This window comes from Chenopodium quinoa, unplaced genomic scaffold (assembly GCF_001683475.1).
Source record: "Chenopodium quinoa cultivar QQ74 unplaced genomic scaffold, ASM168347v1, whole genome shotgun sequence".
Classification (NCBI taxonomy): domain Eukaryota; kingdom Viridiplantae; phylum Streptophyta; class Magnoliopsida; order Caryophyllales; family Amaranthaceae; genus Chenopodium; species Chenopodium quinoa.
In genome coordinates this window covers 1,452,568-1,466,606 of record NW_018744113.1, presented here as the reverse complement: position 1 = coordinate 1,466,606, position 14,039 = coordinate 1,452,568, and the positions used below count along the sequence as shown (strand labels likewise).

Below are 14,039 nucleotides of genomic sequence, written 5' to 3'. Positions count from 1 at the left end.
CTATGTTACTCGAAGTCTTCATTTTACCTCAGGTATCCATGTTGGACCCTCGACACTAGGACATAAATGGGACACTTGGACACTTTATTTTATTATTTCAAAAACATGAAAATTTTGCGCAGAATAGTCAAGTCAGACACTTGAATAAGTATCAGTGTTGGATATGGGTACACAAATCCAAGTAACATAGCTGGTAAAAATCATGGTCAAAGTAAAACAAATTAATAATGCAAAAGGTCAACTGGCAAGCATACAAATAATCAATAACTATTTTGCCAAACTCGATCTTAGTGGCTTATTCACAGCTATTCATAGCTATCAATAAAACTTCACAACTAATAACTACTATTACATGTCCACGACTTACAGCTACTATCACAAGTTCACAACTAACAGCTACTTCCATAGTTACATTTTACCATGAGGAAAAACTTTTGAAGATAAAGAAACCTTTTTTTGTCCTTTTTGAAATAAAGAACATATTCTTTACTTTCATTTATACAATATGGCCATTTGATGTAAAATACTTTCATGGAAAATAGTTTTCATATTTTCCTTTGTGAAGGTCAGGGTGCATGAAAAACAATTATCCCAATGACGGAAATTTACATCTTTAATGATGGAAAATTTTTCGTGTACAAAACAAGAGAAATCATATTTTCATCCCTCCTTCTCATATCCTTTTTACTTTTCTCTCATCTATCCTTACAACTTTTACTCTTTTTTTTTATATATATTTATCTAGAACTTTTCTATTAAGGAACCAAACAAAGTTATTAAACTAATTAGCAATTATATTTTTCCTTGAAAATTTATTTTCCACGAAAATTAATTTTTCGTTCAAAATGTATTACATCAAACTAAACAAGGCCTCAATACTAGGACATTATATTTGATTATGGAGAAATTAGCTGTTTCCTTGTAACAATCACAAAATTCTGTCAGCATAACAGATCAAAAATACTTTATAATGCCTCATATTTATATGACTGTTGTCAGCTTAACCATCATACTGTTGGGCTTATCTCAACCATAACATAACGAATGAATAGGCCGAGAAATTTTTATACTTTTCAAAGAAATGAATTAACTTGAGTATGAAAATTTTGAAAACAAAAACCGCAGATCTTGTAACAGACGATACAAAGGTGGTTGTGTGTCGTGTTATGGTGACAGAGCTCATTCCGAAGGTTTAGCCATGTTAGAGCGAAGTATATGCAGCATAATTTAATTGCAGGCAGGATCACAGGAGACAGTTTAAGTTGTAACATAATAAAGAACAACAAACTAAAATATGACATTACATTCCTTTAGCTGTATAAAGTCTTGTTTTATTTTTGTAAATTATAAAGTTCTTCTGATGATTATTACCATAAGTTGTTGTCTGTAGATACATTTTCTCACCTGACAATCTGTCTACTTCGTCGAGAAACCAGTCATGTCTCCTGCAGGCAGAAAAATTTTCTAAGTTGATTTATTTAACGTCTCTGATTTATGATGGCATGCAGAGGATGAAGTTTATGTGTGGTGAGACCGACAGTGTCGATGTCCTCTTCCTGCCCAGGCTGCAGCTTCCACTCGAATTCTTGCACCAATCTACCAATGGATGTGCAAGATATTAACATGGCCTGAAGCGAACCAGCACAGATCCTTTTGCCTGCTCCAAAAGCCATCGTCTTGTAAAGATCATGAGGATCGTACTTGTCATCTAGGAATCTCTCTGGAATCCACTCATCAGGATTTTCCCATTGATTTTTGTCTCTGTTACATCCATAGAGGTTCACTATAATCTGCGTAAGACGGTCTATAGTCAGATAAGAAGCAAATTGCCGTCAGACTCAGCTATATATTTGTCGAAATCGTTCCATTTATTTTACCCATTAAAGTATCTAGTGTCCATAACTCCATACTCCATGTCCGAGTTTTGAGGGTACTTGAAGTTTATTGAAAGAGTTTAGGGGGTTGAGGCCTTTTGGGGGGGAGAGGTGTAGCAATGAAAATTTCCTCCATTTTTCTCAGTTTGCTCATCTGAAAGGTTAGAGTAATTAAACAATCCACCCAATAAAGGAAAAAACATTCCTTTGTGAGAGAGAGGGGGCGTTCAATTTCACCCTCGCCCTCATACATCCCCTTGTGGCTTAATCACATTTTTAACTTCAATGATGTGAATCATCAAGGACTATACATAACTAATATACTATTCATTCTGTCCAATCAAACCAAGCTTGAATATAAGGGCATGGAGGAAATCAAACCTCAGTTCCAGCAGGAATGTGGTAGCCTCCTATCTCAGTATCTTCGTGCACATATCGTATAGGAATAATGGGAACAGGGCTGTGCTTCCTCAAAGTTTCATGAAAAATAGCTGATAAATATGGCAACTGAGATAATTGATCTTCTGTAATCTTATCAGAGCCGCAAACAGCTTGTATTTCTTGATGCAGTCGCTCCTGTCCACCAATAATGCTTGCAAATTAGATAATGAGTAGCTAGCTGAAATGAGATAGAATTATGTCGGTAATAAAAGTCTGTCAGTGAACAACCTGACGCTCAGGATCCTTGGCAAGTTCAAAAAGGGCCCATTCTGTTGAGATTAAGGTGGTATCAGAAGACTCGATGATTGGCTCCCACAGCAGCATAGCTAGTTGAGTCTCTGTCAACGTATTTGCTTCTGACAGCAAGAAGTCAAGATACGAATTGAAATCCTATTTAGATTTGCAACAATTATAATTTTATTAGCGACTTGTGATGGAGAAAACTTAGGAGCTACATAAAAGTTCAGGATAATTCTTTCAAATTAAATACCTTTTTGCCTTTGTTTTGTTCCTTATGCTCCTTAATAAGTGCCTTCATCACTGCTAGTCTGCGAAAATCCAACTTTTTGATATTTTCTTCTACCGTATTATTAGGAACCCATTTGAGGTAGGGAAAGAAATCTCTCCAATCGACCTCAATTGCACCCTTCATCATATCCAAAACTAGAATATGAAATATTTCATTTCTTGTCAGGGTAGTTCCAAGCTCTTCAACAAAAAGAGACTGCACATCCCGTCCTAAAGCCTGTCCATGAAGTTATTGTTAGTCATTATAAGCCAATTTAACACATTGTTAATCATATGCCAAAATCATGTCCAGACTACTCGACTAAGAGAAACAGTGGTGTACTTGTTTCAAAGCTAATCCAAAAAGCTCCGACTCAAATATTTTCCTGAAATTTACTGCTTCAAGGGGGTGGCTCTTTATATGCATATTGAAGAAGCCTACTACATTCTCCAACATGGTTTCACGAATTGTTCTACTGCGCTTCTGCAATTAAGGCATGGAGACGATTTTTCAGATAAATGTATGTATTATTGTATTAAAAACTTGTAGAGCAACCTCCAAGAACAAATAAAGGTAGGACAATACCTGAGCATTTGAGCCCAATAGATAAGAAATAATGTATTTCTTTACTGTTTTGTGAAACTCGTTATAGTCACTAGTTGCAACCATGCATTTATCATAGGTAAGGATTTTAAGGGCATTTGATAATTTTCTGGTCGAGATAGATGAGAAGCGGGTAACCATAGCCTGAAATATAATGAGAGAGAAAAAAATGTTAATACACTTGCCTAACAGCTTGTGGTTAAAACAAGCGTGAGCATATAAAGACAGAAGCTCATTTTTCCAACTATATACTTAAAACCGGGAATCCGTGTGATGCTAAATATGACTGAACAGCACCAAAACAAAGGAGGCAAGGATACACTTCAACATATTCTTCACAACTCCTCAATCATATTTTGGAAAGTCCTTTATACTGAGCTTTGATGACCCTTTGGTACAGAGTGCAAGTGTCTAGACAATACCAAAATTTCAAAATCTGGTGCTTTCTAATTCCTATTTACTAAACTAGCAGACAGTGATAAAGTTATTGACGACAGTTTTCAAACTGCCATAATTGTACTATAAGTTGCATGAACCACATATATGATTAAAGATTTTATTTTCAGAAACTTGGATTTTTACAGTTCACAAAATTCAAGGGAGTCAGTTTATAAACTCTTTAGTAGATAATGTTGCTTATGTAAGAGCAGCAGCCATAAAGAGGACAGAAGTTGCAAGATACATTCCCATCCTTCAGGTGTAAATGGAAACCATTTACCCAGAAATTACGGACAATATTCCTACAACCTATTAGGGAAAAAATATGAAGTAAATAAGTTCAGAAACTGGTTTTTAAGGCTAAAAATGGGTAGATGGGTCAGATTTGTGAGATTATAGACCCCCTTCAAGTGTTTCATGGCATTGAAAAAATTATATGCCAGATAAGGAGCACTTTTGCTGATGCTTATGATGGAATTAAAATGGAGGTTTATTCCTAGTAGGCATTAGCTCATTAGTCATTACACAAGTACGCAAGGGTATGAATGTATGAGATATTGAGATTACATGGGAAAAAAAGTAATCTCAATATTGAACTTAAAAAAAATAGATATTGAGATATTGACTAATCATAAGGATATGGAGGTTTATTCTTTTTTTCCCCCATATGATGGCCATCATACCCCATGAGGTCATGACTACAGGGGTTTGAAATAGTTTTGACCAGCTTAAACATACTTTCATTAGCTACTTAGCTGGCTAACTATTTGGGTTTGACAAAAACTTATTGATTACTTGTGATGATGGAATCTGTCTTAAGTGTGGATTTACACCTGAAACTATCGCTTACTGTTTTTAAAATGTGACATTAGTAGAAGATTATTTCAAGTTTTTTCCTGGTTGTATTTGAGTTTTGGTGGCAACAAGCTGCAGGCTATCAGGGAGTAGACATGCAAAAGAGTAAGATGCTCAAAAGATCTGTTCCTTAGCATGAAAAGGTCCCTGTTAATGCTGCTATAATTAAGAATCTAAGGCAAACGCAAGACTTGAAAATTTCAGACAGATAAGTTGTCTAGTGTGGATAAATTGTGTAATGAAAATCATTGGTAAATATACAGGTTGTCCGGAAGTTATCTTGTTCATATCTACTGCTTGAGAACAATTATGAAATGAAATTTCATTGAGATTTCAATTTTTCCAAGGTGAAGGATTTGGGGTCCATTCTTTGGGAACCCGAGTCATGTGTTGTGCTTGTGCTTCGGAGAGGACAACCCCATCTTGGGGTAAGGCTTTCTTGCTTATAAAAAGGGGTTTTGCCTTCAAATTTATACCTTTTGTCTAGACTTGCTTTAATACTCTACAGAATAAAAAGTTTCATAAATAAAAAGTTAAAAGCTAAAACAAACCTCGTTCCCATTCTCTTTGCATAAACACGTAGAAATTAGAAAAGGAGGAAGAATTGGGGGGGGGGGCAAAGGGGAAAAAGGCTTGAAGAAAAAAGTTGGCCTTAAGAAAATGCAATATGAATGTCGAAAACATCCTGCCTAAGGAGACAAAGAACCGAGTACATAGATATGGCTTTAACCAAACACATCAAGCCCCTTGTTCAACAATCTCCTTCCTACTCTTAAGGCCTCAATAAAACACATCCAACCCCTTGATTGATACAACTCATACAGGAAATTTTTAGAATAAGTTTATCATCCTTCCTAGACAGTTCTGTTTCTCCTCCCTCTTTCTAATTAAATCGAAAAAATCACCTCATTACACTACTTACTTCTTCTTCTCTCTTGCTAATTCATTAACTGTCAAATGAGTCTCCCTTGGCGATACACATCAGCATGCATACCCCAGAGCCCCAGACATGAAAAAATCCTTAATCACAGTATTTATCACATAATCAATATATCAAACAGTACACATATAAAAAAAAATGTAGCAAATAAGTTATAGAGCATATCTATGTATAGCTTATTACGGATTAGTAACAACAGTAAACATTAACAATATGCAGATATGCTGCAAGGCACAGAATTGGTCTTTATAGAATGTATCTCATGATGATGACGACAATGAGTAAGAACTACCTCTTTCGCAACATCTGAATTACTAAGCACAATCAAATGAGAAGAACCAAGTTGAATCGAATAAACAGGACCGTGATCTTCAGACCATTTAGTGAATGTCTTGTAAGGCTTCTTCTCTTTGAGCTGCAGCAAATTCCCAAGTAAAGGCAGACCAGGAACCTCTGCATCATTACCATTTGTTTCAAACTTAATTCGCCAAAAAATCAATCAAATTCAACACAAATGAAATGACCAATGACAAAATCAAAAAATTTCAAAACTGGTTTACAAAACAAAAATGTCAACTCTTTTCCAATTTTGTAATCTTCTACTTCATATTACATCATACATTCATACAACATACTTTAGGATTTATATGGTCCCAGATACTCCATCTACTTTGCTACTGAATCAATAACCGAATGACACATGGCCATATCTCCTGAAAAATCTTCCTACCTTAATCATTTGTACAATATTCTCTTCAAGGTAAATAAAAAATCACTAACCAAAAAATAATGTGCTAGAGCTCACAGTTGTATAAAATACACTAACGTCCCTTTTTGCCCCCTTGGTGTATTGAGTTCCACAAGGGCGAGTAATGAGATTAATATAAGGATATCTTGAAATCGGGAAGGGAGCTCTAACCACTTTAGTTATCCCTCACCCTCCCTTGCTATTAAATTTGACCATATTGACTCCATAATGTGCATTTAATAAAAAAAAAATTGCAAATGAGATTTATCAATTTTTTTAAATGTGCATACATATTAACGGTCAAATAGAAGTCCAACTAAAATGCAAATGACTAGAAAAAAAAAAAAAAAAAAAACTCCATTGTTGATAAACCAATAGATTAATATTAAATTATAAACAAAAGATTTTACTCGTAAATTCACATATAAAAACATAATAACAATTCAAAAAAAAATCCAGTTTTTTTTTTTTTTTTTTTTGAAAAGAAAAAATCCAGTTTTTAGACACTCTGTATTTACCAATCCCTTGTTAAATTATGTATTATTCACTATTTGCAAACTTTTTATTCATTTAAGCAATTAAATATACAAATAAGAATGAGGACTTACTAGGGACAGGAGGACCTTGAGATGAAACAGAAAAATTTCTTCCTCCATTCACAAATGATTTCCCTAACAATACCATCAATACGATTGATGAGACTGCTACTATTGCAATCGTTGTAGCAAATGGATTTTCCAGAAAATTCATACCAATCATCTCCATTGTTCTGTTAATTACCACTATATCAAAGGGTAATTCAGGATATTCAAATTGCCCTCTCCTATTTGAATCAACGCAATTTCTCTGAAAAACAAATGTACAACAAAAATAAATTAAGGTTGATATCATGTAATTTTAACATAAGCAGAAATATATAATTTTACAAATTACCAAAATATTTTTGTGACAACCCCACTAAATTTGGGTTTTTTTTTTTTTCCTATGACATAAATTTTGGTATATTTATTTATAATTAAAAAGAACAGGACAATAATGTTGTGCGAAAATCAAAGTTTTTATTTTTTTGGGTGGGAACAAATTAATTACTTTATTGGATTATGTGCTATGCATCTGTTCAAGGTGTCATGTCTATATTAGAAGTGAATTGTAGAAGAGGATTTATTTCCTTGTAAAAAGATGTGTATCCAGATAAGTGAGATTATTTCTGGATTTTGTTTGTGTCACTACATCAAAGATAATCGCCTATTTATGGTAAGAAACCAAAAGGAACATGTTTCACTTTTTTTTATTTTTTTTTAATTATTTTTTTTTATTTTTTATTTTTTAGATTTTGTTAATCGGATTTTTCACCAAATATCACTAAGTTTTACACCCTCCATTTCCTTTTGTTTTAAACGTTTGAAATTATGCGCGATTATTAAGATTTTGTGTAAACTAGAGGCATATTGGAATAATTCAATGATTGAAAGTACAATTTTACTTTAAAAAAATATTGTACATGAGAAAAAAGGAAATGGAAGAATATTATGTATTTGTAAATACATAACATTGATTAAATTTAAAACACATGGTAGCGAGAGAAAAGAGGAGAAAGATAGGAAGAGAGAATTCTGTAGGTGAACCCCACCTATTTTTTAGTCGGATTATATCACGTGATGGGGGATCACATGTTTATTGTTACACTGAGGGGGCGTTTGGTTGGTGTATTTTTTGAGTTGGAAACGGATTCGATTAAACCAATACCATTATCATGTATTTGGTTTGAAGGCATGGTAACAATTACCATTACCTAAGGGTAATGATTACCCCTTATTTGTTACCTCTCAAAAACTTGGGGTAACAAATACCCTTACCCTCCTCTTAACAAATACCCTTTTTATGGTGAAACGAAACAAATGAAAAGGTAATAGCTAAATGATTCCTTTCCCCCTTCTTATTTGTTTCAATTCCTTTCCACTCCGTTTCCACTTTTCAAACCAAACGCCCCCTGAAAGTTTATATAGTACCATTTAATCTTCAATGGTACTATTTATGCATAAATTTAGTACAACTTAATGCATATATAATACCATTATGTGCATATATAGTATTATTGTATATTCAGTTGTACCATTTGATCATCTAATGATACCAAAATATGCATTCGTTTGTACATATGTATAATTACATGAATAACCCTTGTTATGGATTTCTACATACCTAACATTCCCCCCATTAAAATCCCTCTTGTACATGTGGGGTGAAAAAAAAAAGGAGAGAGAAAGTAATAACAAGTATTAAAAACCGTTCAAATAGTAGTAAAAGTACAACTGCACATGGAAAAGTAAGGATATTTGAGTATTTAAACTGTAAAGCAAGGGTAATTTTGTCAAATATTTATGACCAAAAAAAGGAAAGATATTAAATGTAAAGAATAAAAAGGAACACCTAAAATGAAAACGTAAAGAATAAAAGGGAACGGAGGGAGTAACAAAATTCATATGTTGGTTTATTATTAATGCACATACAAATCTCTTATTAGCGATTACTTATATTAAAATCATATTAGCCTAAATAAAATTATTAATTATCTTATTAAGCGTGATTTCAAGTAAATTCCCTTTAAGCCTGTAGAAAAGACATGATCAAGCAATAACAATAACACATATCAAGCGACATGATAATATTTAAACAGCAATCATCATCATCTCATTAAAGCATAATAATAATATTAGAGTAATAAAAGATTAAAGTTTTATCCTTTGTTCTTTTTTTTTTCTTTTTTTCTTTTGTTTCTGTTTTCTTGAGTGATTGTCTGTTGTTCACAATATTATCACTAGAATTTCGATAATTATAAGATGGTAGATGGATTTGGTATAAATTTGTTTTGATCTCATTATATTTCGTCACATAGATTTGTATTCTTTTGGGTTGATAGTTTGGAATGAGGAGGCCTATAAAGACATGGTAGTTTACATTTACACTTTGTTTGGATAAGAAGAAATGGAAGGAAAAGCAGAGAAGAGAAATGGAGGGGGATAAAATCTCTTGTTTGGGTAAAAGATTGGGGGAAGGAAGGGGAAAGAGAGGAAGGGATCCATTTTCCCTCTCACTTTAGTAACCATAATCTCTCCAAAATTGGAGAGATTTGGAGGGAAAATGGAGCTCACCTCCCCCTCCCTTTCTTTTCCCTTCCCTTCCTCCATTTTCCCTCCCCTTCTTTTCTTTCATTCTTTGCTATTAATCTCATTGTAGAATGGAGTGTATAAGACAATTTCGAAGAACCCCATAAATGCACCTGTCTTTAAAAAGCTAAAAATACAAATTAAAGAAAATATGGGTAGTTATACAGCTAGGAAGAAACGAAAATCCTGATTTCAGTAGAAAAGGACGGGAATATGGGATTGGGAACAAAGTCAGTAGCTCGTGGGAGGATAGTATTTGCATATCACTTAAGTTATTTTGTCCACGCTACACATTAATGGAAAAACGACCATAGTGGTATTTCGGATCGGACTTCCAGTGAGTTTAGTATGCTAGTACTATACCATGCAGCTGCTTCAAAGCTAGCGTGAATACGTGATGTTCCTTGGTCAGATGACCAAAATATTGGCGAATACCACGTATAATCAAGAAAAGAATACCTATAATCACATGAAATTAAAATCTGTTGCAAAAAAACAATGGTAGAACCATAAATATTATCCGAAATAGTGAAGGATGCTTCATAATATTCCATTAATTGAAAGCCTGTGAATACTAGAGCCAGTAAAACGGTAGCTACTAAAGCGTAAACTACTCGTTTTTTCTTCCCCGCGAGTATAGCAATATAGCATGATGAGCCCAAGTTACGGCAGCTCCGAATGAAAGAAGAATAAGAGTATTAAGAAAAGGGATTTCCCAGGGATATAAAACTCAAATCCCTTTTGGGGGTAAAAGGGATTTCCCAGGGATCTAAAACTCCGATCTCTACCGCACCTGCCAAAGAAGAATGAGAAAAAGCCCAAAAAAAAGCAAAAAAAAAAATATAACCTTCGATACGATGATCAAAATAAAAACATATCGATGTCCTAATTGTACGGCTTTGGCATGATGTCCTTCTAACGTGGATTCGTGTAAAACATCATGCCACCATACAAACATGATATATAGAATATAAATAAGGCCCAAACTTAAAAGTGTTGCACCCCCTTGAAATGAGTGCATGTACATCACACCTCCTACGGTCGTTGCCAAAGCTCCGAGTGAACTCCAAATAGGCCATGGGCTTGGATCTACCAAATGAAAAGAATGCCTTTGAGATTCAATCATAAAGCACTTTGCCTCAGTTGTATGTAACCCCCCCTATACCCCACCCCCTTAAGAAGGGCTCTTTGGAGTCTCGTATTTATTCTATCTGACAAGACAAAGAAATAGGAAGGGATGGTTCTTTCATTGCATTGATAGAAGTCTAACTAGAAAAAGATCTCTCTATTACTTTGAAAAGAAAATCGTTGGTTTGACCGATGAACTATGTGGGAAAATGGACCTTCTTTCTTTGATTTTCAACAAGCAGGTATGGGAAGCTCCTTCTAATCGCTCTTTTTTTCTCTATCTACGCAATTTCGATAAGAGTCTAGCTAGCGCGTAGCTATTGTTGTAATACCCCGTATTTTCATACGTATTTTTCCTAATTAATTAATTAGGAATTATTTTATAAAAAGGGTATTTTAGTAAAAAATTTATTTGGAGCAAAAATGATATTTGAATTTTGGCGCCAAAAGTATTTTGAAATCTAATTATTATTTTGGATAAGGTTTATTATCTATTTATCTTATTTTAAAGTAAGTAGATTATTTATATATTTAGGATATTTTAATTAAAGCAAAATTATATTTTATTAATTATATTAAATGGTCGAAAATTCCCATTTATTTAGCTAGGAAATTCGGATTTTCTATGTATAGAAAATATGATTTTCTTAGTTAATTATTGGTGAATAATTGGTATTTAATTAATTATTTAATTAATTATTCTATATTATTTACACAATTATTTTTATTCCCTAAACCGAGCAAAAATCTTCCTAAATACTACTAAGGGAATCCGAAAATCTAAGCTATGGAAAGCTCAAGATTTTCAGCCCTCTTATATTATTTTGGGGGAAATAATATTGGTAAATTGTATTTTTAATTATCTCCAAAAATCTATTATTTTCCTTAATTCTATTTCTCCATCTTCTTAATATTTGATATTATATTCTCTTGCATTTTGTTCCTCTTAATTATTCCCCAAGTAATTCCAATTGCCATATTATTTTTCATGACAAACATATCTTCCATATTTAATTATACACAATCACTTAATATCAAAACCTTCCATAATTCTTTTATTCACTTCTCCAAGTAATCCCATAAACCCTACTTGCCATAATTCTTTCCACATTCGCTTGCCATAATTCTTGAATGATCGAGCCTATAAATATCCCTTCATACCTCTCACATTCTTCACACCAATTCTCTTCTTTTCTTCTCCTCAATTTTATACAAATCATCCCGTTTATCTTTGAAGTCAATTTTCAAGAACTTTTGGTCAGTTTTTGGGGTATTGACATTTCACAGAAGGTTGTTCCTCTCAAAAACTCCTTGAGTTTAGGATCAAGAATCACCCAATTTGGAGTTATATTGAAGGATTTACAGCCTCTGCAAGTTCTGCCTGTTCTTTCCAATGCAAATCCAATTCTTCTCTTTTCCTTGGTTTCTTATCTTTTCTTCTTCTTTTCTCTTATTCAATTATTATTATTATTATGGGGGGTTTATAAATAATTATTATGAGTATTTTTAATTATATAAAATTAGATTTTTAATGATGTTTATGAGAAATTAATTTAAAAGGTTCATGCACTTATAGTTGGGGGGTTTTTAATTATTTGTTAACCTTATATTGATTAAGGTTATATTTATTTGTAGGGTGTGTTCGATCAAGATTCTTGAGGTTCCTTTTGTGTGATTTTGCTAAGCAAGGATCAAGGTACATTAGGTGGCTAGATACCTTGAAAGAGATTTGTTTGAATAAGCATGTTTTGAATGGTTTTATGATGATTGAATTGAATTGAATTGAATTATGATTTATGAAATAAAAGCATGTTTAAATAAATTGGTTTTGATAAATAAATTGGGGTATTGATTTTATATGATGTTTTGAATAATTACAATTATTATTCATGTTTTAAAAGGTTTGAGTTTGGAAGCATGTTGTAAAAAGGAGTTTGAATTATTATTATTATAAAGGTTAGAATTATTGGATTTAAAAAGGATTAATTGAATTATTATTGAATTAATGCTTTACAAGCATGTTGGTAATCCCACTATGCGGATTTGGTTTATTGATAAGGGTTTGGAATTTATATGACCGGATCTTTCCTCAAGAATAGTCTTGTAACATAAGGAGACTAGCTTGGGGGATGTGCACACTTGGGGAGGAATTGGTTTTAAAGGAATTGGATTTTAATGAAGAATTGGTTTTATTGAATTTGACTATTGATTGCTATTAATGAAATTGGTTTTGGAATTATGAGTTGGAATTATTGGTTTAATTATTAGAATTGATTTTAAAAGCATGTTTGCAAATAAATTTAGTTTACATTATCTTGCACTTATCGTAATTAGCATAATTTGCTAATCCGTATTTCTTATTTGTTTTGGTTCGTCCTGTTTACCGTAATGGTAAGCAGTGTTGACTATTTACAGGTGGAGTCATGAATGAGCATATGGGAGTCCCGGAATTTGCTTCACCTAGTTTAGGAATGTTGGTCTTTGTATTTATTATTGAGTACTCATGACAATGGTTACTATTTTGGTCTATTACGGAGTATTAAATAAAGAAGAGTATTGAAGTTTACGCTGCAAAGTATTGGTTTATTTAGTAGTTTGAGTAACCTTGCGTAATCAAGCGGTGGTAATACGCCTAAGTCTATCTCTACGGTATAATTATACGTATTTTACTAGTATTTCCGTAGAGGGAGATTTGGGGGTGTTACGGTATCGGTTTTAACGGTCCTAAAAAGATTAAAATTGGGAATAATAAAAATTGTGGGTAGACTTAAGAGGGCATATAGGATAGATAGAGTTTCGCATTTGTGTGAGAGTCAAAAGCTTTATTTTGCATAAAAACTATTTTTCTATTTGTGGAAAGATGAATGAGAAAAGGATTCTCGATTTCTCTACGGAGGCCTATAATGGGTACGACTCTTTGTCTAGGAAAGGCTCGCCTCAACATCGTAGGTAACTTTCCTGGGAGACGCGGGCTCGGCCGTCATATAATGGGTACGACTCTCTGTCTAACTAGCCGTTTTCTTATAATAAATTCATAGGTGCTTTCACTTAGTTATACTTATAACATTTTTTATTTTTAAAAAAATATAACAAGCGCGAGATAAAATATCGGATCGAATCGGATCAGATATTCGAAATGGTCAGCTCTAAGATACATCACTATTTTTTATGTTAAAATAATATTTTATATTTTGATGTGAATTTATATTTTAAAAATGAAAGGAAAATTTTTCAAATAATTATATCAAATGTCCTATTTGGTGATTACTTTAGTAAATAGTATAGAAGATTATTTACGAATTAACAAATTGCATAAAATTAACAAATTACATGAACT

The 14,039-nt window shown here is 32.9% G+C and overlaps 1 protein-coding gene across 4 annotated transcripts; it reads right to left on the bottom strand.

The window, feature by feature from the left end:
* Positions 1-1,201: 1,201 nt before the first annotated feature.
* LOC110692482 (ent-kaurene oxidase, chloroplastic-like) lies at positions 1,202-7,950 on the bottom strand. 4 transcript variants are annotated; one of them, XM_021869490.1, is made up of 10 exons: positions 7,341-7,948; positions 7,160-7,253; positions 7,016-7,078; positions 5,952-6,112; positions 3,409-3,570; positions 3,166-3,306; positions 2,806-3,060; positions 2,544-2,705; positions 2,256-2,450; positions 1,202-1,790 (listed from the first exon to the last, which is right to left on the bottom strand). In XM_021869490.1, exons 2-10 carry the CDS (start codon positions 7,170-7,172, stop codon positions 1,479-1,481), a joined length of 1,464 nt encoding a protein of 487 aa, XP_021725182.1. In that variant the 5' UTR covers positions 7,173-7,253; positions 7,341-7,948; the 3' UTR covers positions 1,202-1,478. The 4 variants fall into 4 exon arrangements, with proteins under 4 accessions (XP_021725182.1, XP_021725180.1, XP_021725181.1 ...); XM_021869488.1 differs by having other exon boundaries at positions 7,016-7,253; positions 7,341-7,950; XM_021869489.1 differs by having other exon boundaries at positions 7,016-7,253; positions 7,497-7,950.
* Between the last annotated feature and the right edge of the window lie 6,089 nt (positions 7,951-14,039).